This window comes from Moschus berezovskii, chromosome 3 (assembly GCF_049115385.1).
Source record: "Moschus berezovskii isolate FMDL1 chromosome 3, NW_MosBer_1.0, whole genome shotgun sequence".
In the NCBI taxonomy this organism is placed as follows: Eukaryota; Metazoa; Chordata; class Mammalia; order Artiodactyla; family Moschidae; genus Moschus; species Moschus berezovskii.
The window spans coordinates 38,974,484-39,001,763 of NC_142462.1; the positions used below are offsets into that span (position 1 = coordinate 38,974,484).

Consider the following 27,280-nt stretch of genomic DNA (forward strand, 5'->3'; position numbering starts at 1 on the left):
TATTCTCTTTGGTTCTAATCCTGACACGTGGAAACTGTAGGTAAGTGAGCTCATTTTCATGCCACGAATCATTATATTAAATATATTGTCTTTATTCCTGAGACCAGCAAATTGCCTAGGAGTTGCATTGGCCCCTGTGTTTCACTTGAACTATCTGCTCAGTGTAATCTTTTTTTTTAACTTTATATTATTGTATTGGTTTTGCCATACATTGACATGAATCTGCCCCGGGTGTACATGTGTTCCCCATCTTGAACTCCCCTCCCACTTCCCTTCCCATCCCATCCCTCTGGTTCATCCCAGTACACCAGCCCCGAGCATCCTGTATCATGCATTGAACTTGGACTGGCGATTCGTTTCACATGTGATAATATACATGTTTCAATGCCATTCTTCCAAATCATCCCACCCTCGCCCTCTCCCACAGAGTCCCAAAGACTGTTCTATACATCTGTGTCTCTTTTGCTGTCTCACATACAGGGTTATTGTTATCATCTTTCTAAATTCCATATATATGCGTTAGTATACTGTATTGGTGTTTTTCTTTCTGGTTTACTTCACTCTGTATAATAGGCTCCAGAGTGTAATCTTAAGTTTAAATCTTATTCTGTAGAATAGTACAGCCAAAATTTTTTTTAAAAAGCAGAAAACAAAACCACCCCACAGGTCCTGTAACTTACATTTTCACTCTCAGTTCATACGCAACAGTATTATTATCAAAGTTCACAGTAAGGCCAGTAGTAGATACTGGCCTACCTTGAGATTGACATGGAATTTTAGTAATACTAAGTTTATATTTTGATGAAATTCAGGACATTCACAATAATCTGAAAAGCCAAAAATAAAACATACTACATACCAGGCTGCACCTAATAATGAAGTACTTTATTCTGCATCAAGGTATCTGGAAAATGGAACTGCATTTGGGGCACATTACAGATGAGGAATGATCCATATGTGGTGAGTACAAAACTCAATTACAGAATTACTTCCTAGTATTACCAGATACTCCATTACCAATGCTTCATTGAAAGTAAAACATGATTTGCCACACTAGAAGGCTAGAAGTGAAATATGACAGAATTTAAACAGGCAGATAATAAATGTAGCACCTATCTGTATTAAAAAAAAAAAGCTTGAAAAATCAAATACTGAGGAAGAGCTCTGGCCTTAAGCCCATTTTACCCAAAATCCAACCAGAAAGCCAGTCCATTACTTCTTTTAAGCAATTCATTGTATAGAAAAAACAAACGCTTGATGAATTCCGTGACAAAAAGGGCACTTTTTGGCTAAAACTACAAAATAAACTGGTATCTGAAAACATTTAGAAAAACATTTCAAGTCATTTTCAAAATGTTTAATTGATACAGTGATCTTCAGAAAAACTTACCTAGTCCGTGTAAATTCATCTTGAAATACAAATGAAGCAAAATGATACTTTAAGGGTTATATCTGCCCTTCAGATTAGTATTATATGATGACTGTGATTACTTAATGAACAAAAGCAACACAATTCTGAGAGCAGCGTGGCCTCGGAGACCACTCACACCCATGTAATTGTACATACCAGGCTTTGCCATCAAGTTAAGGAATGGGTGAATGCGTTCAGTAGCAAAGGTCAAATGTATTATCACAGTCATTGAAATTATATTTCCAAAGTTGTTCTTTTATTTTTCTATCTTTTGACTTATTTTCAGGTAACTGGTTGCAGAGAATACAGAAATCCTCCTGCATTGTATGTAATATTTTAGGTGGCCTTTCATTTATCTTGATTTATCATTGCTTAAAATCTTCAAAATAGCTTACTTTGAGGCTCATGACAGTGCCTGGCACATGGAGATGTAGGCTTTTTATTGCCTTTAAACACTGTCACACCATCTGACTGCCCCACTGGTCTTCACAAAGCAACTCTTTTGGGGTCTGCTCCAAGCATAGACCAACTTGGTCCAAAGTGTATTGGCAAACTAAGCATCCTGTAAGGCAAGCTAAAGCTTTCTTCCTGCCAGTCAGTTGATTAAGTTCACGGGGGCTGCATGTCTCCATAGATACACTTCCTTTAGGTAGTGATAGTCAAAAGCAGAAAGCATTTATGCATTCAATCACATAGCCAAACAGAAAAACAAGGCTCCTGAAGCCCTTAAACTAGTCGTTCCAAAACCTCCTGCAACCACTTTGCTCTGTTAGTACCATCAAAAACTTCCCTACCACAAACAATAGGTATTTGCTGCTCTCCAAATATAGGCACTGCTCCATATCACTGAACATTTATTGGATTTTCCAACTAATAACTGTCAGAAGCCTCAAAAAACGTGAAATTTTTCCAGCTTTACTGTCACCAGCCAGAAGTAAAATTTTTCATTTACTTGCCTGTTAGCTAATTTATTTTTTAAAAAACAGTTGGACTTTTCTTTATAAAGTATATAAAATTTTCAGAAAAAAAAAAAACAAAAAACAATTTTGCTTTCATTGCATTACTGAGTACCTGAGGTAGTTGAGTCAAAATGCACATTTAATACCCCTGCCAACACCATTCAGCACTTCCCTTAGGTTATCTGTGTTAGTGTTAAACTGAAAACAGTTTTTCTATGCTAATAAGTTAACATTTAAGTACTTGTAATAATTCTGATCCAATTTTAACAATTGGACTTAGGAGCAATCCAGTTTTATTTGATGAGTTTCATGACTGCACCATTTAAACCAATTTCTGGCATCATGGGGGAAATAAGTATTTTTAAAAATTAGATATTTGTTATGCTGAGAAATGCAACAAAAGGGAAGTGCAGAGTTCGTCTCTTTCCCTCCCTCCCCCCTCATTTTTTTCTTTTTTCTTTTAAAGCTGGGTGTCATACATTTCAGAGAGCATAAAGTATACATTCTCACAGAGACAGGAGTTCGAAAGTTGCCTGGTCCTCAGAAACAACTGGCTAGGTAAAAACCTGTGCATGTGATGCTGGGTAGGGGTCAGCGCCCGGCTGCTGGTTAAGCAGTCTGTCTTTGGTTTGGCGTCTGCCTCTGTGGTGGGCTGTTTCCTGAGCCTTCACTTCCGCCTTGACTGAGATGGTCCACTTTGCAGAGCTTTCTGCTGTTGGTGCTGCTTTACCTGAGTCAGAATTTCCTGAATTTTTCTCTGGGCAACCTGCAAAAGGAGAGGGCCTTGAAACTTCTACCTGATCAAATATTACAGGAAGTTATTTTATCTCTTCCATTTTTTAAATTAACTTCAATTTAAAGATTAAAGATACATACTAATTAGTTTGCTAGCAGAGTCTCTAAAATCACCTGCTGAAAGGGGGATTTAACGTATTAAGCATCGAACACAGCCTTAACTATTTATATGGCATGAAGACACCCATGGGAGAATGGCTTCCATTTGTGAAGGCAGCTGCAGAGCTGCCCTGACACACTGGAGCCCACTTGCCTGGCAAGCATAGAAGTGACCAGTTATTTTGACGACGACTTGGTCATTTTCATCAGGAGTCTGGTCACGGGGAACAACAACTTCTGCACTTGACAAATTCTGGAGCTCATTCACCTGAAGGAGATAAACAGAAATCATGTTAAGTGGAACTGTTGGGTTTTTGTAAATTTTTTAAAAAATTACCATTTCCTGAACACTTGTACCAAAATATTGAGCTATGTCTTTGTAATCTCATCGAATATACTAATAATTCTATTTACTTATTAGTATTGTCCCATTTTAAGATAATTAAAACTAAGCCCCAAAGAAACTGACTTACCACAGTTACATAAATTAATGACAAAGCCAAATTCAAACCCTAAAAATCTGATTCCAAAACATACTTGCAGTCACTTCCAAGTCATTTTCAAAGCTGTTTACAATTTTGAAGTTATATATGTTAAAGAGAAACTGGAAACCAGATTTCAGTTATAAAGGTAGATGAAACTTTTTTTAAAGTTTTCTTTTCCTGTCATTAAGTATTTTTGCACAATAGAATGTAAAGCTGATATTTATCAACAGAAAAATGCAAAAGGCCCCTCATGAGACAGTCCTCTCCCACAAAGTGGTCTGAAAGAGAGGCACTGCTTTCACCAGCAGCTGACACCCAACACTCAGGAGGAACAAAGGGCAGTCTTCTCCAAACCTTGGCCCAGATGTCCTGTTTTATAAGTTAGCCAAAATTTAAGTGCTTGGAACTCCTAAGTACCTTTCAATGCTTTCCCTTTCATACCACTGCACAGGTTTTGCTGAAGTACTTGCCGTTTTGCCTCCTTTTCCAATAACTCTGCCAGCAGCAAAGGATGGCACTCTGATGTGAGCTTCAAGTTTCACCTCTTCTTTAGGACTAACAAAATTTTCTTCTTTAATTTTTCCATAAATTCTTCCCTGAGCCTACAGATGAGAACACAGCCCAGTGTCATTCATGTAGGAAAGGCCAAAAGGTGCACTAATTTTAGACTGGGTAAAATTAATGGCCTGGAGCCACTGGAGCAGCCCTTTGCAGTGACACATCTGCACCTGATGGTGGAACACTGCCCAGGAGACGGCAGCAAGCCCTAGAAAAGGTTGCCAACAGTGGTGACTGTACATCACAGAGGAGGCAGTTGAATGACTGACCATTTGCGCTCCAGTCTTGAAAGGTAAAACTCTGCTGCTGGCAATAAGATAGTAACTGCGTCTTTCTCGAGTAAGAGATTGAGTGAACTGCAGGGCCACCCCCGTAAGGCTCACAGGAAGCCAAGCTCATGTCTAAATGGGCCAGCAAGGAATATTTTCTGTCAAACATTTCTTCAACCTAGCCAGATGGTTTCTACTTTGACTGAAGCTACAAAATCAAGTTAACATATACAACTGATATAGTCAAACATATCCTGTCAATCGCATACAACCAGAAATTAAACATAGTAAATCTCCTATATGTATAACCACAAATTTGCTCTGATGTACACCAAAGGAGAAAAAAGCCAGAGTTAGTTTCATCTCTTAACAGGCTGCCACAGTAGAGAACAAAAACACAGGTACAAAACATGTTTTCATTGGTGCAGAGGTAAGCTCATTTTAGGGGTTACAGACATTCAAACAATTCATCTTAGTACCCTATATTTTAGTCATCCTCAAAGTCTCAGGCCACAGGTTAATTAGCACAGGTGAAGGACACAAAGGATATATACTGTCCTCCAAAACAGTGTTTCTTAAGATTTTGAGAGCTTATTTTCTAATATTTAGATCTGTTCCTTGGAAAAGGTGATGGCACCCCACTCCAGTACTCTTGCCTGGAAAATCCCATGGGCGGAGGAGCCTGGTAGGCTGCAGTCCATGGGGTGGCTAAGAGTCGGACACGACTAAGCAACTTCACTTTCACTTTTCACTTTCATGAATTGGAGCAGGAAATAGCAACCCACTCCAGTGTTCTTGCCTGGAGAATCCCAGGGACAGGGGAGCCTGGTGGGCTGCCGTCTCTGGGGTCGCGCAGAGTCAGACACGACTGAAGCGACTTAGCAGCAGCAGATCTGTTTCTAATACTTAGCTCTCTAAAATAATTTGTAATTATCACTGATCACATAACTGATACTGAAGCACTGAGCTTTTCTTACAGGTCCCATTTAAGACAAGTGCACAAGATGGGCGACGGAGGGTCCAGAGAAACAGTTGCAGAATTTCCCAGCAGACAAGGGTTACAAACATTACAGGATCCATATAAAACAGTAAGAACATAGCTGATGTTTGTGTTCATCTTTTAATATTTCAGGCTAAAAGTAACTGGTCCTGTAACTATCTGGGGGAGGTTGTAGTTTTCAGCATTTCTGAGTTTTTATCTGAACTGCTAGGACCACAAGGCTGGTATGAATAAGTAATTCTTGACCTGAGTCTGAGCCTAGCCAACTGTACCTACATCTCAAAGCACCTCCTTTTGTTTCCTGTACCCTGTAAATGAAATGAAAAAATTTCAGATTTTTAGTGAAAAATGGCCCATGGAAAAAGAGAGGTCAAAGAAAGTGATGGTTTATAACTTAGCTACGTTTTAGAGCTAGGAGAACGAAGGCTTAAAGAGTTGTCCTGTTAACATATTTGCTAAGTAGTAGAAACAGGACAGGGGCTTCCGGTAAATTACACTGAATTGAGTAGCTGCTTTTACCTGTGACAAACCATATGCCCTACTGAGTTTTGTGGAAGAAACCATATATTCAAAGGTATGTATGTATGTGTGAATTTGAGGATCTGGCGTGGTCTTATTCTGATTCATCCCAAGTCTGCTTAACACCACCAGCGCATTTACGCTGTTTCCTGTGTGTCCAGCATTATTTTAACCACTTGATTTATTAAACCATATAACCTTGTTTAAACTTTGTGGATGTTTTTAACCCCAATTTTACTGATGAGCTAGCTAGGAAAAGGTTAAGTAACTTGCCCAAGGTTGTATCACTAGTAAATGGCAGAGCTGGTACCTGAACCAGCAGCCTGGCTGAAAAGGCTCTGGTCTTCATCCCCTACTGCACCACCTCTCAGGACAGAGTGGGAGGTGTTCTGGCCCCAAGCCCCGCAAAATGACTTATGCTTCATACCAGGACAGATGCCTCAAGAGCCCCTGCCCTTTCTACCTCTCAAATTCTGAAGATTAGACTAATCGAGAAACTGTGGACCAGGGAGTTAACCGAAGTTAACTCAAGGGTGAGAGGAAAAAGGAACATTTGAATCAAGGTCGACGCTTTCTGAGAGTAACAAAACATACAAACCATTCTTAGCACCTCACCTCCACCTGTGCTAACAAGGCACTGAGCAAACTCTCCCTGGGGAGACAGGCAAACCCAGCGACCATTACAGAACTCTCACACAGAGGTTTTGGTTTATTTTTAAAATGTAATGTGGGGAATGTTTCTACTCTGTTCTTAGTCTTAGCAATGTTCACTGAGAGATTCTTTCTACTGAGCACTGGATTTATTTAAGGGAGAAGCCAGGTTACGGAGTTTCTGAAAAGAAGGCATTCATCTGTCATCTGTGCACACACTCCAGGGCACGTACCTTGAACTGAGCCTCCGGTGGCCCAGTGATAATCACCATCCTCACTTTAGCATCTGGTGCTTCAGCTGGAGCGATCTGTAACAGACCAGAAACAGGTCACAACACTTTCCAGTTCCGCTGATAGAAAATGTTACACAAAGTGCACAAGAGAAAATAAGCCTTCTGGAAGAAAGTTACAGAGAGGCAGTGATGAGTGTGGGTCCACTGGTTATGGCTCCTGCCACATCCTCTGTGCTTACACTCCACCTGGCCCACTTCACCGACAGGGAGACCAAAGGCTACAGAAGTTGTCGCCTGGCCCATGATCACACAGGCTAGTGGAGCTGGAGGAGGAGCCGTGTCTGGCTCCACCATCATGCTGCTCCTCGCTGCAGCAGTGGGTGCTCGAAGTGTGGTCCTTGGTCCCACATGCAGCACCACACCCTGGGCTTCCCAGATGTGCAAGAAACTGCTTGGGTCACAAATCTACAACATGGTATGTATACATCCATATAGACACATGGTACGTACATTCCCCCAAAGTACACTCACTGGAGTAACACAGTAAACGTTAATCTGGCAGAAGAGTGACTCAGACTCTTCTATTTTGGCAGAGTGTATGAAATCACACAAAAGGCCAGGCCAGGAATATGCTACAGAGACATTTTGAAGAAAAAAATTTTGCTAGACATTTGCTGTACAAGAAGCAACTCCCTATAGTAAATAATGGGAGTAGGAAGCAAAGACTACATTAAAAGCCACCGCACTTACCACTCAGTATGATCACTATCAATTACTTACAGTCTAGTATACCCTGTCCTCCACAGCTACAAATCAAGACCAGATTTTTTCTTTTAACAGAGTCATGCTTTCTCACTCCCTGAAAATTAAGCTAACATTTCTGTTACTTAGCCCCAAAATGATACTATTCCTATTTTATGCTGGGCACTAATTTTCAAACTGTAGAAAAAGCAAATAATTATTTTAGGCCACATTCAGAATTATTCACAGAAAACCCCTAGAAAGAAGGTATAATTCTGATTTCCCTCCCCCCATACCCCTCACTGGGCCACCCAGCCTGCAGGGTCTCAGCTCCCTAAGCAGCGATCTAACCTGCAACCCCCGTACCCCTCACTGGGCCACCCAGCCTGCAGGATCTCAGCTCCCTGAGCAGCGATCTAACCTGTAGCCCCTGCAGTGACAGCACAGAATCTTAACCACTGGACCACCAGGAAAGTCCCTGGCTTGCTTTTTTAAAAAGACCTTTGTCTTTGTCAGTACTGGTGGTAGAAGACTGGAGGTGAGAGCACTCATACACTGAGGTTCAGTTCAGTTGCTCATCGTGTCTGACTCCTTGTGACTGCAGCACGCCAGGCCTCCCCATCAATCACCAACTCCTGGAGTTCACTCAAACTCATGTCCATTGAGTCGGTGATGCCATCCAGCCATCTCATCCTCTGTCGTCCCCTTCTCTTCCCGCCCTCAATTTTTCCCAGCATCAGGGTCTTTTCCAATGAGTCAGTTCTTCGCATCTGGTGGCCAAAGTATCAGAGTTTCAGCTTCAAGCATCAGTCCTTCCAATGAGTACTTAGCACTGATTTCCTTTAGGATGGACTGGCTGGAACTCCTTGGCAGTCCAAGGGACTCTCAAGAGTCTTCTCCAACACCACAGTTCAAAAGCATCAATTTTTCTGTGCTCAGCTTTCTTTATAGTCCCAACTCTCACATCCATACATGACTACTGGAAAAACCATAGCTTTGACTAGATGGACCTTTGTTGGCAAAGTAACGTCTCTGCTTTTCAGTATGCTGTCTAGGCTGGTCATAGCTTTTCTTCCAAGGAGCAAGTGTCTTTTAATTTCATGGCTGCAGTCACAGTCTGCAGTGATTTTAGAGCCCCCCCAAAAAAAGTCTCTCACCGTTTCTTTGTTTCTCCTTCTGTTTGCCATGAAGTGATGGGACCAGATGCCATGATCTTAGTTTTCTGAATGTTGAATTTTAATACTGAGTTTCAATGTTAATTGAGGTATAACTGAGTTTTAATATTGAGTTTAATAGTGAGGTTAGGAGTACAAATTGCTCTAATGTCTGAGAAGCTGGGAAGAAAGCACATGCCCTGAGACTCACCAGATCCATTTGTGTAGACTCACGTCAAAGAATAAGGTTGGTTATTACAATATGACCAAAAGAACTTAATCCATCACTGCAGGAGAAATCTGGAACAAGCTTAATGTCCAGTAAGTTAACAAATAACTATGGTTTGGTGATACCAGATATACAGGTACATATTAAAGTACCTACATGGGAAGTTACATTATGGGACTCTAGCCAAATGTTAAGAGTGCTAAAGCACCTTTCACATTATGCATGTTTCAGACTTTTTTGGAAAGAAAAACATTTTACCCTCATCATCAAAACTCCAAAAAAGACAAAATGAGCCCAGTGTCTAAATATCCAATTCTTGTTCATAAAACATTCGTTGGAATTTTTCCAAAAACAAAGTATCTGGTAGGTTCTTTTTTGTGCATAAGCATTTAATTTAATTCATTAATCAGGAAACTAACAGGATAGTAAAGTTGGTTCACCACTTGGTCTTTTTACCATGTCTTTTCCATTACCTGTTTATTTTGGCTGCATTTTCTGTTCACATATTTTGTTAATATTTTGCTACAAGAGAGCATATGAGGGCTTTCCTATGTATTCTGCTTTCTAATAAACTGTGTAGTTTATGTACACTAAAACTCGCTTGGTGACAAATGCACAGTTGTAAGCACCACCACAGTCAACAGTCTAGCACTCTCAAAATTTCCTCATGCTGCCTCTTTGTTTCCAACCCTTCCTCCAATTCCTGACAACCACTGATTTTTCTCCTCCATTTCCACAGTTCTGTTTTTTCCAGAACTTTCATAAGTGGGATCATACTTCTCTTAGCGTAATATGTGTGGTCTTAGCAGCTCCCTCCTTTTTAGTGCTAAGTAATCTTTGTTATGGACTTGGGTTTGGGTGGACTCTGGGAGTTGGTGATGGACAGGGAGGCCTGGCGTGCTGCGGTTCATGGGGTTACAAAGAGTCGGATACGACTGAGCGACTGAACTGAACTGGATCTTTATTATATGGATAAGCCACAGTTCGTGCATTTCCTAGTTGACTTCTACCCCACTTCCCAGTTATAAATAAAGATCTTATAAACACTTGAGTGCAATGTGGGTTTTTTGGTACTATATTTGAATATTTATAAGACATAACCAAAACAAAACCTCCAGTACACTGATGTTTTCCTGACGAAAGCTATATCAAGACTTTGTCAGTCTGTATATTCCTTAAAACGAAAGGATTACAGCCTTGATTGTTAGGACATGCAGTAGCGTCACCTGGGAGGGACTGAGGGGCTAAGGCCACCCCCGGGGATGAGCCAGAAGGAATATTATGTCCAAGGACACGGCAGAGCAGGACCCCACTCCAGTGCTGGGCTCTTTGCCTCCAGACTGCTTTTTCTGGAGAGAAAGTTAGTTTGCCTTGTTTAAGCTAGTGTTGTTACACGAGTTTCCTGTCACACCCTATGTAACCCCAGTGTAGACCGCTACCTTCAGTTTACAGAAAGTGACAGAATCACATCTCTGTAACGTGCTGTCCTTAAAGCAGCAGGAGAGCCGCAGCTGGCAGGCCAGTACCTTAATAGACGCTCCTGCGAAGCGAGAAAGCTGTTTGATGTGCTGCCCTTGCTTGCCGATGATGGCGCCTACAGACAGCGCTGGGATGAAGAGATGGACGGTCTCCGTTTCGGATTGCTGCTGGAAAAGACAGGACATCCATGCTTACTGGATACAGATCAGGCTGTGGTGTGGGCATAGGGATGGGGGCATTCTTGTACTGTTAGGAATATTAGGATAGTTTTAGGAAAAATCACCACAGTAAGTTGATATGACTCTACCTAACAGGTTGGGAAGTTCTCTTATTCATCCTGAAAGCATTAGTATTTAAAATAATGCCACTTTTCTGTGTACAGTTTCCTTAAAGCTTAGAATGTTGAGTTAGATTTACAACAAAGTGTGTGGCACTTAATGTTGGTCTACCAAATGACATAACCACTCTTAGCACACAAAGATTGCTAGTGTCAATAACCACTTCCTTTTCTCCCTGTAAGTCCTGTGTGGGGACAGAGAGTATGCTGAGTCTTCAGTTTCTTTCTTTGTAGTATATACAAATACTGAATCACCTGAAAATGTATGTCAGTTATACCTCAATTAAAAAATTCAGCCCCCCAAAAAAAAGTTTAATTGAATCAAAGGAAAGATGCTCTACTAGACCAAAGAAAAGAAATCAACAGGTTTGTTGTCTCATCTGCATACATCCATCTAAAGCATGCATAAGACACTTTTAACGGAAACTTTTAAGGATTATGAGAATAAAATAAGGACAACACAGAAAAGTTGCCCCTCAAAAAACCCAATTCCTATATCTTCCCCTGACAGTTATATTGTTATATCTGAGGACTTTTTTGGGAACACTTCAAGAAAGTATGGTTTCCAGTTTCTCACTAATTTTTCTAACACTACAGTCAGGTCTTTTAACATAAATCTCGTGCCCATGTACAAATACTTCTAAGATATTATGTAATAAAAATGCTGGATTGCAGCATGAACAATTAAAATTTATATTTCTAAACTCTCACGCTAATTATCTTACAGTCAATAAATGTATAAAAGACACAGGGAAGTCATTTTGGTTTAAAACATGCCTTTCCCACGTACAAAAAATTAGTGTGTGATTCTAGACCCCATGGCTTGTTTCCTACACAGGAAAATTGGAACTCTGCTCTTCTAAGCCTCTTCCTTTTCTGTTAACCACCCCTGCACCATGTACCCCTTTAGTTCCTATCCAAGTTAACCTAAAATTCAACTCTAGAAAGTATTCTTGACAAAAGCCATTGTACTTTTCTCTGATCATGACATTTTGTTTCTTCAGCATCAGTATAAATAGATGTGTGCACACTATATTCTTTACAACTTGGCATTTCCTATGGTTCCCAGGAAGCTGTAACACACTGCAGGTCTTCATACAGCTGTCAGCCTAATGAAGTCTCCCTGGGGGCTGTGTAAGCATTCTCAGAACACACAAACCAGAAGAGGTTTTGCCTTCCCACTAAACTCTTGCCTGTAGAGATTTGTGGAAGAGGCCTGTCCTGCACAGCCTGGCCAAATCAACTTTTACTGCTATTCATCAGTGAAGAACAAAAAATAAAATTAGTTCACCCGTCAGTATTTCCAAGTCATAGGAACAATGCCTCTTTCTGGAAAGCACCATACATCACAGCCTGCCAGGGCGTTATGCAATTACCATATACTATTTATTCCAGGGGCTTCCCAGATGGCACAGTGGTAAAAAAAACCCACCTGTCAGTGCAGGAGATGCAAAAGACACGGGTTCGATCCGTGGGTCGGGAAGATCCCTTGGAGAAGGAAATGGCAACCCACTCCAGAATTCTTGCCTGGAAAATCCCATGGACAGAGGAGCCTGGTGGGCTACAGTCCACTGGGTCACAAAGAGTCAGACACAGCTGAACACAGCACATAACTCATTTATTCCAGACGGACAATTTAAGGCCTCTCTTAGTAACTGGATAGAACTGAATTAATGATGACACTGCCTATAAACTGTGCTCAATGTTAATATCAATTTATTTTGTCATTGCAGTCCTTAAAATTTGTATGTTAACCAATTTTCTAAAGTAAAGTGAAAGTTGCTCAGTCATTTTTTACTTTTTTGCGACCCCATGGATGTCCATGGAATTCTCTAGGCCAGAATACTGGAGTGGGTAGCCTTTCCCTTCTCCAGGGGATCTTCCCAACCCAGGGATCAAACCCAGGCCTCCCACATTGCAGGCGGATTCTTTTCCAGCTGAGCCACAAGGGAAGCCCTTCTAAAGTAAAGATAGGATCTATTTTGTCTCGGTAAGAACATCCATGTTCTTCTGAGTACACCTTTTATTTTTAAGGGGGGTGGTGAGGAGTCAGGGGTCTGGCAGTAATAAAGACCTTTCTTGTTTTTTTCTTTTTTTAAGACTTTTCTAAGGATCAGACTAAATCTATCGTGTAACTTGCCAAAATCTGCCCCATTGTATTTTGCCATGACTATGTAATTATTTGCTTTTTGGGCCATGTTCCAGGAATACTTTATACTGCTTACAAAATACAGAAGATTTAGAAAGACAAAGGAAGTGAAGAAATAAGAGCAGAGGGACCTCAACAAAAAAGATAATCAGAAATGCTGTTATTATTACAAATTTGGCTCTATGCTTCTTAGCAATTAATTAAAACTAAGAAAAAAATTAATAGCATGATTTATTACGTCTTTAAGAGAAAAGCTACTTGTTTAGTAAAAACTAGTTTTCCTGGGACTGACCCCAGAGTGTAACTTCTGAATGTTCTTAGCGCCCTAAAGTACCAGGATCATCAGACCGAAAGTCCCCGAGCCTGAGCACCTCAGCCTAGAAGAAACACACTGACCACCACAACTGTGAGAAAAACCCATAGACATAACTACCGTCATCTCAAAAGCGGAACAAAGCAATCATCTTTCCATACAGTGATGGAGGAGAGGCTACAGGTGCCTGTCTCACTGACTTTGGGGAGGTGGGAGTGAGGTAGGAGATAATGCATGAACACACAGATTATGCTGAGTGAAGCTTTGGGAAAGGAATGGTGGTGAAGAGACAAGGACTGAAAGCACCAAGCAGAAAGAAGGGCAAAGTCGTGAAGAAAGCATTACTATGCAGACAAAAAATGTTCCACACTGGGATGAAGCAGAAGCAACAGAAATCTACAAGGCAGGAAGCGAAAGAAGCATGCCAGGAGGTGGTGCCCCAGAATCAGGGGCTGGTATGTGCTCCTGACAGTGGCACCTTAATGAGAAAGTGACTCATCAAACGTCTGCAGCCTGATGAAGACCTTTCTGAATGCCACCCAGATCCCTCTGTCCAGTTTCATATCCAACAAGCACATCCCTGACCATAAATTACTTCTCAAGCAAAATTTCCTCAAGGAGTAAAAGACACTTCACATAAACCTCCTGTCTACTGGACAGTCATTAAACCGGCCCAGTCTTATACGGGACTCTGCATAGGAAGCCATGCTTTCAGGTTAGGACACCCAAATAAGCAAATAGTTTTTACTTATAAAGTTGAGAAGCCATAAACAATGGGTTATGACAAGTCTCTTTCACCTGTGAACTTAAGACTGAGGTGGTTTTGAGAAGATTCATCAGCTTTACCTTTTCACGTTACACATTCTTCACATGGAAGTTAATGTTCACCTGCGTTACCCTGAACCCTTCCTCCTAAACCCTCAGAGGTGAATGATACTTAGGCCACAAGCCGCCTCCCAGTGGATTTCTGCCAGATGCCTATTGGCAGCACTTCCTCTGGAGTTCTTGGCAGCCTCTGTGCTATAGCTTGAAATAACAGAAGAACAAAGCTGCTCCACTGAAAGTTTGCTTAACTGATGAAGTCTGCCAATGAGTAATTCCTAATCATCTACCATGAGGAGATAGAAGAATGAGCAAACAGTAAGGTTAAGTGTATTTACTTTGTGGGGAACAGAATCTGAGACACCACAAAGGCACGGAGACAAGCACGCCAGCCAACAAGACCAGCCTCCAGGAACCTGGAAGGATGCCAGCATCTCCCTTTGGCTTGTAAAATACATACTCCTGGGGGTTTTTTGTTTTGGTTGTTGTGTTTCAATGGTTTTGGCCTGGAACTGGAATTGAGTTTACTCAACTTCATGACCTGGACAGAGTGTTTAAGTCTTTTCTTAAAAAGGCAAAGACAGTTTCTCCATATACTAAGTACAAGACTTCTTAGAGATAATATATGCAATGATTTATTTACTTTGAAACTGTTTACTAGCAAATGAGTCACACCGGCCAGAAGACATCCTAAAGAGGGGGACTATAACTCCATGAAAGCCGTCTGATCTAACAGTCCCTTTCAAATTACAGTTTTGCTTCTTAAAGACCACTTCAAAGTAGGTAAGACCCAAGAAAGTGTTCACCTCTCTTGTCTCTTCCATAAGCAGAATGTTAGCAATTTTAAGATTACACTGTTGTTCTAGAGGCTTGGGAAGACTCCAGAGAGACTATCAAAATGATGGAGACAACAGCTCTTGAGCTAACTTCTGCCAACCCCAATGTAAGCTGCCAAAGCATCCAGCTATGGGTGTTGTGTGTGATGCCAATTCCAGCTCCTCCTCTGCTCACTAGCTGCCAACTGCCTCTTCCCTACTGTTTGAGCATCTCTGAAAGGAGCATTTCCTGTCATTTATAAACTCAAAGTCTGCCAATTAAGTACTGCATGAGCCAGCTGCTAGGCAGGACTAGAGACTTTTTGTCTGCTGGAAGAAGCAACTCTTTGGCTCTACTGGAAACATCAACCTGGCAGGTTCCAGGAAGAAGAGTGCGTTTATAGGGGGAGGGACAGGCAAAGTTTTGGAACAGAACAGAACAGAGACAAGGAATGTATCCAAAGAGGAGATGCATCAATTTCTACTTCACATTACAAAGCAGAAGTGAGAAAACATGAGCAGAAAAATGAAACAATTCTAAAAGAGGAAGCAGTGCATAAAAATAGTCAGTCTTTGAACCATTTAGTCATCAATACCAACTCCCTGCCAGGCAATGTATAAAGTAAAAACAGAGATTTGCTACTAACCTACAGGCATTGAGGATAAAGAGACTATCTTTGTGAGTAACCTGACTTCTCACGTCTACAGAACAGTAACGGAGGAGTCTTGTCAAGTGCTGAAAGCAAACACCTACCGACCTTTGATTCTCTCACCCAGTTTTTCAATGCAGGCACACCCCAGAGGCACTGCCAGATTCAGTGTCAGACCGCTGCATTAGATGGAGTATCGGAATAAAGTAGATCGCACAAATTTTTTTGTTTCTCAGTGCATGTAAGTTTCTACGACACTGCTGCCTGTTAAGTGTACAACAGCATTATGTCAGACTGTACATACATGATTAAAATTAACACTATTGCAAACATGGCTACCAACAGATCTGCTCAATGCAGGTTGCTGCAAACCTTCAGTCTGTAAGAAACAATTTCAAATTCTGTAAAAATTAAAACTGTTGGAAAGAATAGTTCTTAGAGATGATTCATCTAGCTCACTTTCTTCACTGTGTGGATGAGAAAAGAAACCTAGAGCAAAGAGGAGACTGACCTACAGTGACAGATGGTGGGGCCCAGGGTCTCCCTCCAGGGCTCGCTTTTTTCCAGCCATCCCCTTTAGCACCAAGTGACAAACACATTAGCCACTTCACATCCCTTTCAGCTGTGGTACAAAGCTTTGTGGGTGTACATGCTAAGTTGTTTCTGTCATTCCAACCCTGTGTGACACCACGCCAGGCTCCTCTGTCCATGGGATTTCCCAGGCAAGAATACTGGGGTGTGTTGCCATGCCCTCCTCCATGGGACCTTCCCAACCCAGGGATCGAACCCATGTATTTTTTAGGTCTTTTGCTTTGGTAAGCGGGTTCTTTACCAGTAGTTCAACCTGGGAAGCCCCACAAAGCTTTAGAATCAAGTCTGTTCACACTTGATATGAAATTCTGATACCTATCTTTAGATTAAGGAGCTTTGTTACATGGTTTCTAGGCCCAAAGAGGTGTGAAGTGGCAGGTGAGTGGCAGGGGAAGATGCAAATGTCGCCAACAGCAGTGGCAGAAACACACACACTACGAGACCAGCGCAAAAGCTAATAAGCACACCCAACAGCTGGGTGGCTTCAAGGACAGGCAGAGGAAATTCGCATTCTTACAGGGATAAAATACGATCAATCTCATAACCCGTGTTCTTTGCAGAACCCCAGTGGCTTTTGATTCTACAAGTGCTGTAAGCACTAACAGAACAGAGCCCCCACCTTCTCCCTGAACAATTCCCTCAGTTTGGTGTAGCAGGTGCCACTCACAACTTTACATCATAAGAGAGTTAAATAGGAAGAGAGAGATAGAAAAATGAATTCAAGAAGGAAGATCCTAGAACATTAATTTTATTTCACATGATTGTCTTTAATTATTATTGATAATGCAACTGAACTGAGAACTTCTTTCAAAAAAAATTCTTGTATACAGTGTCTGCTGGGCTGCATTTATTTTCATACTATCACTGGCCTCCTATTTCTAACCTCAGGGAAAATGCTACTCTTAAAAAGCAAATATAAAAATTACAATTTCTTAACAACATGATTATTTAACGACATACTGTTTACAAAACAAAAGCTGTTTAATGTCTGCACAGAAACACACATACACAGCAGATTTGTGGGCAAGACTATCTGAGCTCACTACTTTCCACTTAATAAAGTACAACATTCAAAATGGAAAACGTGTCTAGTCTTTACTGACCTTTCAGGTGAAGTTCAGGATGAAGGAAGCCTATTCAAAATCCTCTCCTTTACATTTAAAAGAAACCTCTTTCCCCCTCCCCAGAGTCTCAAATTTTTCTTTTGATATCTGAAAATGCATGTTGACAACCCTGCCACCCAAGAACTTCAAAAGAAATAACTCACGTATGTCTACAAAGAGAAGGTCCTAGTGACAAGAGCTGGAAAGCCCGTGCCAGGCCCAAACCGACAAGTGGTCACACAGGGGTCAGGGTTTCCTTAAGATTTTCCCCAGTCAGCATTTAATGTCACACCACTTGAGGGCAACAAAGTCTGTCCATGTCCCTTGACGTCACCCCCCTCAACCATAAGGAAAGGCAGGGCACACTGTCTTACCTCAAACTGTGGGTAAGGAGGAGTCATAGCTGACGGGGGTCCTGAGGTGGGAGGTGGCATCCCAGATGTGGGTGGGAAGAGACCCAAGGCATTCAGATTTAATCCAGGAATTAGATGTGCTTGAAGCTGCAATGGTTAAAAAAAAAAAAAGGTCCCTTCATTTTACAATTACAAGATCAAGTACAAGTGAGCATTTATATGTGATAATATCCAGATTGTGACCTCTTGTCAAGTAAAAAAAATCATTTGTGAGTTAAATTTTAAAACAAAGCAGATGTTCCATGTGATTATACTTTGGGTTACAGGTTATGTCTGTACATAATTCTTGCTATTTTAAACTCCATGTGCTGTCTGCCTCCTCTTTGATCTGAAGGCACACTAGGTTTCTCAAAGCAGGGAACACAGCCTTCCTTGCCTTTACGAGCAGCTGTCAGTGCTCAGACATACATGTTATCTGTACGCTCTGGGCACACAGTAAAGAGGGACTGAGTATCTTGCATGAATTGAAGAAGCAAGTAAACAAGTTATGTTCATTAAAAAGCAGAAGAGATAACAGATATTAAGAGATGTTTACTCCATGAAAAAAATTTGGTGGTCATGAGTCTATAGACCTAAAACAAAATCAAGCCCTTTGGGAATCAGGTTCCATCCTCATATCCCTTCAAATAAACCTATCTTTGGAATGGATCCAGGAGCCAGAAATGGGATTTGGTTTTGGTTTCATTTGCCAAGGGTTGAGAAAATAAGGTGGAGACTACAGACTTGAGCATCCTCAAGCACCTTTTTACAAGGCCTGTGTGGGTTTGGATTTACTCCCAAGTGACCCTGAAACATTTGGATGAGCAGTGATCATGTGAAGGTAGGGAGGCAGTCATGTGGGGGTTAAATGATTAGCATTTAAGGCACTTCTCACAACGGCAGTATCATTTTTACACTTTCCCTTCTTTCAGGTATAATGTTTCAGATGGCAGGCCCAACTGAGGAACTTTTTTTTTTTTAATCATTTACTTGAAAATTCAAGATGGACTTTTGCAATGCTACATGTTCCATACCATTCCATCCATTATGGCACATCAGCAATGCACTTTAATTACCTTACCTGCACTACACAGATTTGTCATTTGAAATTCTTTTATCGTCAAGGTTTATAAGTAACTAGGTTTTAAACTTCTCTTCATAACAGTAGTTTTTTATATGTGCCCTGTATCTATTACAATCCTAGTAAGCATGCAATGTAGGCAGTAGCCCCATTTTACAGATGAGGAAACTGGTGCTCAGAGAGACCAAGTAAGTCGTCCATGAGAATAAAGCTACAGCTAATAAATGGTTGAGCTAAGATTCAAACCAGTTTACACACTCCTAAAGCCCACATTCCTATAATACTATACTCTCCTCAAATTCAGCCTTTTTTAGGGAGGTATTAGCCTTACCTCACAGGTAAGGAAGCTAAGGCGTAAAGTTAGCTAAACTCACAAAAGATGGCCAAGTCTGTGTCTGCCCAGCTATCCCAGGGCACTCACCCTGGTGCTTAGAGTCAATTAGAAACCACATCTAACAATGACACCATTAAAAAAAATCAATGTTAAGGCAATTGAAAACATCTTTGAACTGTTCATCAAAACAAAGACATTTCCTTCACAAGAAAACTAACATTCATGGAAGCAATATCGTTTTCATAAGACTCCCTGATTTTCTTCATTATCTCTTCCTCAGCTTTGGCACATGTTTCCACGTTGCCTTTCACCGTAATGGTGCGCTCCGGATTGTACAGTGTCAGCTCCTGCAATCTGCAGATTGAAACAGAGAGGCAAGAAAAAGACTGGAAATTATAGGAGGGAGACAGTTAATAATAGTTCAACCACAGATGGCAATTCAAACCCAACTGTGGAGGCTGGCAATGTGTAAAAGTAGGTGGTTAGACATCATGAAAAATGAGTAAGCCCCAAAAGTTGTGAACACAAGAATTGTAAAGCTGCAGGAGAATAGAAAATACTGCCCCTCCCACCTTCTCAATAAGTATCTCTGGGTGTATGCAGTTCAATTAAGTCTATGTTTTAAACAAATTATACTTCTTGACCACTTAAGGTGAGCTTTTTTCACAACTGAACAGTGAAAATGATCCAGAGGAACCTATAGTTTTAGTGGAACCCAAGAACCAGATGAATATAACCTTTAATAAGTGCATTTCTAATCTGCACTGACCAATTTGGGGTAAAACTGGCCTTGTCGTGCAACTGCATTTTTTGGATCAGCAAGCAAGGGATAAGCAAGAAAATATTCCAAAATGGCACCCAGAATTGTCTAGGCTTATTTTTGTTGCTAATTTTAGAATTTAGATTGACACAGGCTTGAGGAAATAATACAAATCAATCCATTTTGACTGAATTTTAAAAATAGTCCCTCGATGACCATTTAGACAACTAAAAAGCTAAGATCTAACAACAATATTCAGAAACTCCCTGCTTGTCTCAGCTCCTGTAGAAGCATCAAAATCCATTCAGATGACACTGAGACCATCTGAGTCTCAGCCATTCAACAGCCTTGAAGGGAAACCCCTGGGAGATACTTACCATGGAAACAAGACTCAGGAAATGGATGGAAAGCATACAGAATATTGGGACAGTTTCCTTTCATTTTCTTAGGGTTAAAACTCTAATTTTCACTACTAGCAAAGTGTCTCAAAATAAACATGAGCCAGATGAATGGGATGTTATTCCTTAACTTCTTCCTATACTTGTTAAAATATACACAATGAAGATGCTTCGTCTCGGACCCTGTAAACAAGTGTATGTCTCCTCTTCAGGCTCACCCACTCTCCCCTGTATTTTCTATTACAGCTTTTAAAACAGCTGCTTCCAGAATAGTCTTTATGATATATTTTTTCTCCTCTTAAAACCTTCCCTTTTCTGAGCATAAAATTCAGGACAGGGTAGGATCATGTTCTTTTTACTGTTTTGCAGTTTTCCCTTTCCTACCAAGTGGGACTCTCCTATTTCCTTTCCACCCCCACTTCTATGAAAACTCCTTGCTCCATGAACATACTGCCCCAGTCTTTCTCTCCTATTCTTCATTAGTTCGTCAGTCTCTTTCCCCCTCAACTTTTTAGGGTGCCCTGAAGGATTGGGGGCAGGAGGAGAAGGGGACGACAGAGAATGAGATGGGTGGATGGCATCACCGACTCTGTGGACATGAGTTTGAGTGAACTCCGGGAGTTGGTAATGGACAGGGAGGCCTGGCATGCTGTGATTCATGGGGTCGCAAAGAGTCGGTCACGACTGAGCAACTGAACTGAAGGAAAATCACTGCAGATGGTAAATGCAGCCATGAAATTAAAAGACACTTACTCCTTGGAGGGAAAGTTATGACCAACCTAGATAGCATATTAAAAAGCAGAGACATTACTTGGCCAACAAAGTCCGTCTAGTCAAGGCTATGGTTTCTCCAGTGGTCATATATGGATGTGAGAGTTGGACTGTGAAGAAAGCTGATCGCCGAAGAATTGATGCTTTTGAACTGTGGTGCTGGAGAAGACTCTTGAGAGTCCCTTGGACTGCAAGGAGATCCAACCAGTCCATTCTAAAGGAGATCAGTCCTGGGTGTTCTTTGGAAGGTCTGATGCTAAAGCTGAAACTCCAATACTTTGGCCACCTCATGCGAAGAGCTGACTCACTGGAAAAGACTCTGATGCTGGGAAGGATTGGGGGCGGGAGGAGACGGGGACGACAGAGAATGAGATGGCTGGATGGCTTCACCGACTCGATGGACATGAGTGTGAGTGAACTCCGGGAGTTGGTGATGGACAGGGAGGCCTGGTGTGCTGCAATTCACGGGGTCACAAAGAGTCGGACACGACTGAGCGACTGAACTGAACTGAAGGAAATAAAATTTGTCACCCTCATAAGAGAAAGGCCTTTCCACGTAATAACAGAGCATTCATGGACTGTAGGCATGGGGACCAGTCTGCAAGATCCCCACTCCCCGGTGACTGACCCTCCCACACTGAAGCTGACTCCTGTCAACAGAAAAAATGGTGAAGAGAGTGACTTCTAGACTATGTTACAAAAGACACAGCTGCTTCTGTCTCGCGTCTCTTAGGTTGTTCACTGTGAGCGAGGAGAGCTGCTACACCGTGCAGACGCCCCACACAGGCCTGAGGATGAGTGGAGCTGAGGCCACATTGCGAGAGCAGCCATCAGCTTGGCAGCAACATCAAGAGACCCCCAACCCAGGACGACCCAGGCATGCTGTGCTCCTGAATTCCTGCTTCACAGAAACCAGGTGAGCAATAAATGTTTGCCCTTGTCTTCAGTGGCCGGTGTCGGGATAATCTGTTACACAGCAATGGCTAATACGCAGGGTTATACATTCCGGCTTTCAGAGCAGATGCCAGAAAACCCCAGCAAGACTTCGGTGAGGAAATACGCACGTCAAGTATTAGTGTGTCCTGCCTTTGTAGTGGGAACAGAGAACGCTTTCACCGGGAGTTAGGTAGCAGGCAGGAGAGAAATGGGTGTGAGAAGTGAAGTATAAGCAGGGTGGTATAGGCCACCTCCAAGAGTTGTAATCCACTTAATATATAACCTATAGCTTGGAAATGGTATTTTTGAAAGTTTTCTAATTCAAAAGAAGGCAAGGCAGCACTTACGGAGATATTGTGATTTTAGTGTCAGTGTCCTGCTCAATTTTTTTAAGATTCCGTCCTTCCTTACCAATGAGACGTCCTACAAAATTATTATGGGCTAAAATCTTCAAAGGAATCTCTTCTGTGCTGTAAAGAAAATAAAATATAAAAAGGGCCATCAAATCAGAGTGAGTATACCTATTCTAGAGTAAAAGGACAATATTCATTCATTAAACACTGACTTCCTGCCTACCGTATGGGAAGCATTCTGCCGGGTACACTGTAAAGCCTGCTGACCATTAGCCCACATTCCAGCAGTGCATGGCGAGAGGGGGATGAAAAAACACTCGCAAGTGTTTGGATAGGAGTTAATTTTTAAAGGTTTTATTCATCTCAGGGAATGTCTCCCAATAATGGTTTCCCATATTCTGAAACCCCCAATACCAGAATACCACGTACAACACGAAACAGGATGGTTTTAGAATAATGTTTAAATGCACACCTAGAGATAAAATGCACGATTTATAGAGGGAAACAGAAGAAACTCAACAGGGTTACACTTTGGAGGGAAGAGTGTAAGAGTGGGAGAGGGGGCTTTCACTTTCCATTCTGTACCTCTCTGACTTTCCAAGTCATGCACACAGCACTGTATTAACATGTCACTGGGGTCATCTAGTGGTGGGCTTTTCCTCCACTTTTCTCCACACTAAAAAGGAATTTTAATCTAATAATAAAGCAACATATAACACCTTCTAATTAAAATATATGTAATGTATTTCAAAGGGCCCTCCAAATTAAATGCTGGTCGTTAGGTCCCCAGGCTAGGACCAGAGTCTTGCTCTGGACCCTCATTTCAGCACACCACTGTGCTAGATGTACAGGCAGCAGAGAACCCAGCCTCTGCTCAAGGCTCCCATGAACAAGAGATTTAGAGTTTCAACCAGAAACACCCAAATCAACATCCAGTTTCCCATGGCACAAGACTGGGGACTTCCCAGCTCCCTGCAGAGTGGGCTGGCAGACACAGGCCAAGCTCCTTCAAGCTCCAAGTATAGGAGTGAGGGTTTGGGGTCCCTGCTTTGGGTAAATCCCAGGGATGTTTCTTGGACCTTAGGTGAGCTTCCTATGACCCCAATTGCCTTCTTTTTACAGCTGGACTTTTCCCATTAACACCACTCGCAACATAGCCAAACATGAATGAAAACGAAGTGTTTAAAAGAAGGCAATGGCAAGCCACTCCAGTACTCTTGCCTAGAAAATCCCATGGATGGAGGAGCCTGGTAGGCTGCAGTCCGTGGGGTCGGCTAAGGGTCGGACACGACTGAGCGACTTCACTTTCACTTTTCACTTTCACACACTGGAGAAGGAAATGGCAACCCACTCCAGTGTTCTTGCCTGGAGAATCCCAGGGACGGGGGAGCCTGGTGGGCTTCCGTCTGTGGGGTCGCACAGAGTCGGACATGACTGACGTGACTTAGCAGCAGCAGCAGCAGCAGCATGCTCTATAACCACCAAAACAACAGTGCCAACCATCCGTTGCTCTTTGGGACAGCATTTCCCTTTGTCTGCTGGCAATTCCCAAAAATTATGTCAAAGAATCCCAAAAGTAAGACCCCATAAATATCAACCTCCCCACCTGTTAATCCTCTTTACTCACAATTTTATATCTTGAGCTTCTTTATGCATAATCTCCAGAATAGACTTACAAGCTGCAGAGGTACCCTCAGGGGTAGAGAGGATAGTAATTGACTTCTCGGCGGCACCTGCATTCTCCTTCCGATGGACATCGATTCTTAGGGTGGGCACAAGGGGAGAGGGAAACAAGAGCTGTAAGCATGTATTCACAACAGTCTGTCATCACCACCTATAAAGTCACAGCACTTCTGGGCAGAGTGGGTGACTCACTTTCCTCAAAAGCAAATCTTGATAAGGTGTCACCATGGATGAGACCAATGTTAATTCCAAGAATATTCCCCTCTCTCTGCTCATGCACGGGCATCTCTTTATTCTGCCCAAGCTGCACGTGCTTAATCTTCCTTTTAAGTGCCACAGGTCAAACATCTCACATCCGAGTCTGGGTTCAAACAAAAGGCTTTCTTCCTCAAAAAACAAGGGAGCCTGGAACACAAGCCAAGAGGACTGGAGCTGGAACCCCACAAGTCCACTGACCACCATCCGTCACAGGTGGGGATTTCACTCCTCGGTTTCCTCCTGCCGGGTTCTCTCTACATTTTGCCTTCCTGATCAAGGAAAAGTCCACAACAAACAGTGATAGGAGTGGAACCCAAAGAGAGGGTGGCGGTTCCTTATCAAAAAAAAAAGCAAATGACCACTAAACACACAATGATGTTCAATCTCACTGGTCCTTAAAACAAGGTGTCGTTCTCTTCCAGACCTGCACAGATGCAGTACAGTACTGGCAAGAGGATGGGTATCTGGGATATGCACACTTCTGGCGTGGTGCAGAGTACAGAACAATCTGCTGAACTGATTATCTTTATTAATAAAGATTATCTTATGACCCAAGAATTCTACTTCTTGTAATATCTCCTACAGATGTAGTCTCACATGTGGGCTAAGAGTGGTGTTTCTCACCCTCCGGCACTATTGGCATTTGGGGTCAGACTAGTTCTTTGGTGTGGAAGCCAATTTGTGCATTGCAGGATGTTGAACAACATCTCTGGCCTCTACCCAGTAGACACGAGTAGCACTCCCACCCCCATCTAAGTGTGACAACCAAAACTGTCTCCAAACACTGACGGATGTCTGCTGGGGGAAAATGTCACCACGGGTTGAAACCACGGGGGCAAGCATGTTCACCACTGCACTATTTGTAATAGAAAGAAAATTGGAACTATCTTGGAAATACCAATCCGGAAGAAACGGTTAAATAACATATCCATATCACACAGCTGTTCATACATGTGGTAAAATTACAGGTGCCAACAAAGCAAAAGGTCCTTGATCTTACGTGAAAAAAAAAAAAATCACACTACATACCATGATAGAATTCCCTTTTAAAGCTGCATGTGTTAGCAGATACGAGGAACAAGTCTTATAAAGACATATTTCCCAACTCAACAGTGGCCGCCTTGGGGGTTAGACGGAGGCTAACTCTTTTATTTTAATGTACATACTTGTACACTTTGAATTAAATACAAAAACAAGTCTTGTGTTTAAAAAGTACAAGAAAGAAAATCAACTATCCAAAAAAGTGTGTTCAGGGAAAATTATTTTAAGTTCCTCTGGCCACTCAAACACTAGATGGAAAGGCTATATAACTTGGTCATGAGAATGACCACTACATCTTGCCAATAAAATCAGGGCTTGGATTTAATTTTCCTAAAAGCCTAATTAAAAACGAAAATTTATCTCAGAATTAAAACCTATAGCTAAAAATAAGGGCAAGGTAGAAGTGAAACAAATAAGGAATATCTAGAAATAACCAATAAAAAGAGTATCTTATATGACAGCTCTGGTGTCAGGAACCATCTTTCCAGTTACTGGTTTCAATCTCCAATCCCTCTTAAGTATTGCTTCTCTTCTAGTAGGTGACGTGACGTGCTCATCTCCCTCCTTCCGGTTTATTTCCACCTGCTCACTGTGCTAAGGATCACTAAACTCTGATCTTCTCAGAGTAAGGAATGTTGCTTTACAGATCAGGGCAGCCCTGGGAGGCTATTCCAGAGGCAGGGGATCTGATGACTAGTTTCAACAGCAAGAGTTAATTAAATCTGTTGGCAGAGCTGCAAGGGAATCATCGAATACAGCTATTGCTTCCCTTCCCTCTCCATCCTCCATCTTCCTGCTTAAATAAAACAAACAGTTTCCTTTAAGTCACAGAAGCTCTTTCCTCTGACAAGGAAATGAGCAGCTTTAAAAGGAACAACTTTCATCTGACGTGTGATGAGGAAGGGAAATGACTGAAAAATTAGTTTCTGCAGGTAACGAGGAATCAATGCAAGAGAGAAGCTCTTGAATTAGAGAATTAAAGAGAAGCTCCTGTATTAAAATGAGGCAAATTTGGGCTATGGTTGAGTTGTCGTCCCTACCGTCTAACGTTATGAAGTCAAGGCCACCGACTTTGCGCAAAGGTAACCAGGACTCAGCATCTCTCCCGCGCCCAAGTGTGGGAAGGCAGGGCCGGGCGTCGCTCCTCCGGGGGAGTGAGTGCATGCCCACCACTAGACAGTTCGTTTGCTTCTATCAGAGATGGGCCAGCCACCCGAAGGCTGGCATGGTGCCTGTGACCAACGTGGATAACCTCTTAAGCCTGTTGGAACAGACACAGCACCATAGGTGTACTTTCTGAAAAAGACTCTGCTTAACTCCTTGGACCACACAAAATAATTTTTCTCACTAAATTTAAAAAGCAGAATGATCCACAATCATCTCTGTAGCTGGCCCAAGGCCATCTCCCTACCCTTTTGTACAGAATGACTCGAGAGGTGTGTGCACACCGCCTCTTCTCCCTGGTGCATCCACAGTTCCTCAGGAAATATGGTGTCACCTGTCCCAGAGAGGTGCCTGGTAGCAATTTACAGAACTAAGGGCAAGGACAGAGTTCACCATCAAGTTTCTCTGGGTCAAATTCTTCACATACAGCATCACAGGAGGGTTGCTAAAGCAAAATCATGAACATATAATCATTGGAGCTCCAGAACCGAGACAGCGCTTCAGATAAACTTTAACAGAATTTATCGTAATTCACATGCAGTGACTTCACTCGTTTGACAAAAACGAGAGCCATCAACCTGCCCAGTGTTGGGACTACAGTGGTAAATGAAAACAAATAGCTCCTGCTTTCTACTGCTAAAACGTTAGCTCCAGTATTTGATGGAGAATCTTCTAATTCCCAAAATCTGCAAATTAAAACTATCAAAGAAAGAACCATTCTAACTACATGGCTTAAACACAGGATAA

The 27,280-nt window shown here is 42.0% G+C and overlaps 1 protein-coding gene across 1 annotated transcript in view; it reads right to left on the bottom strand.

Annotated features, from left to right (window-relative positions):
• Positions 1-3,037: 3,037 nt before the first annotated feature.
• The window catches only part of IGF2BP3 (insulin like growth factor 2 mRNA binding protein 3), a 150,499-nt gene continuing 126,256 nt past the window's right edge, over positions 3,038-27,280 (bottom strand). Inside the window, exons 7-15 of the mRNA XM_055420580.2 lie at positions 24,015-24,149; positions 22,382-22,504; positions 19,388-19,523; positions 17,737-17,862; positions 10,630-10,749; positions 6,980-7,054; positions 4,220-4,351; positions 3,419-3,532; positions 3,038-3,136 (exon numbers count right to left, since the gene is read on the bottom strand). Of these exons, the coding sequence (XP_055276555.1) occupies positions 3,038-3,136; positions 3,419-3,532; positions 4,220-4,351; positions 6,980-7,054; positions 10,630-10,749; positions 17,737-17,862; positions 19,388-19,523; positions 22,382-22,504; positions 24,015-24,149 (1,060 nt within the window). The remainder of the gene's footprint in view (positions 3,137-3,418; positions 3,533-4,219; positions 4,352-6,979; positions 7,055-10,629; positions 10,750-17,736; positions 17,863-19,387; positions 19,524-22,381; positions 22,505-24,014; positions 24,150-27,280) is intronic.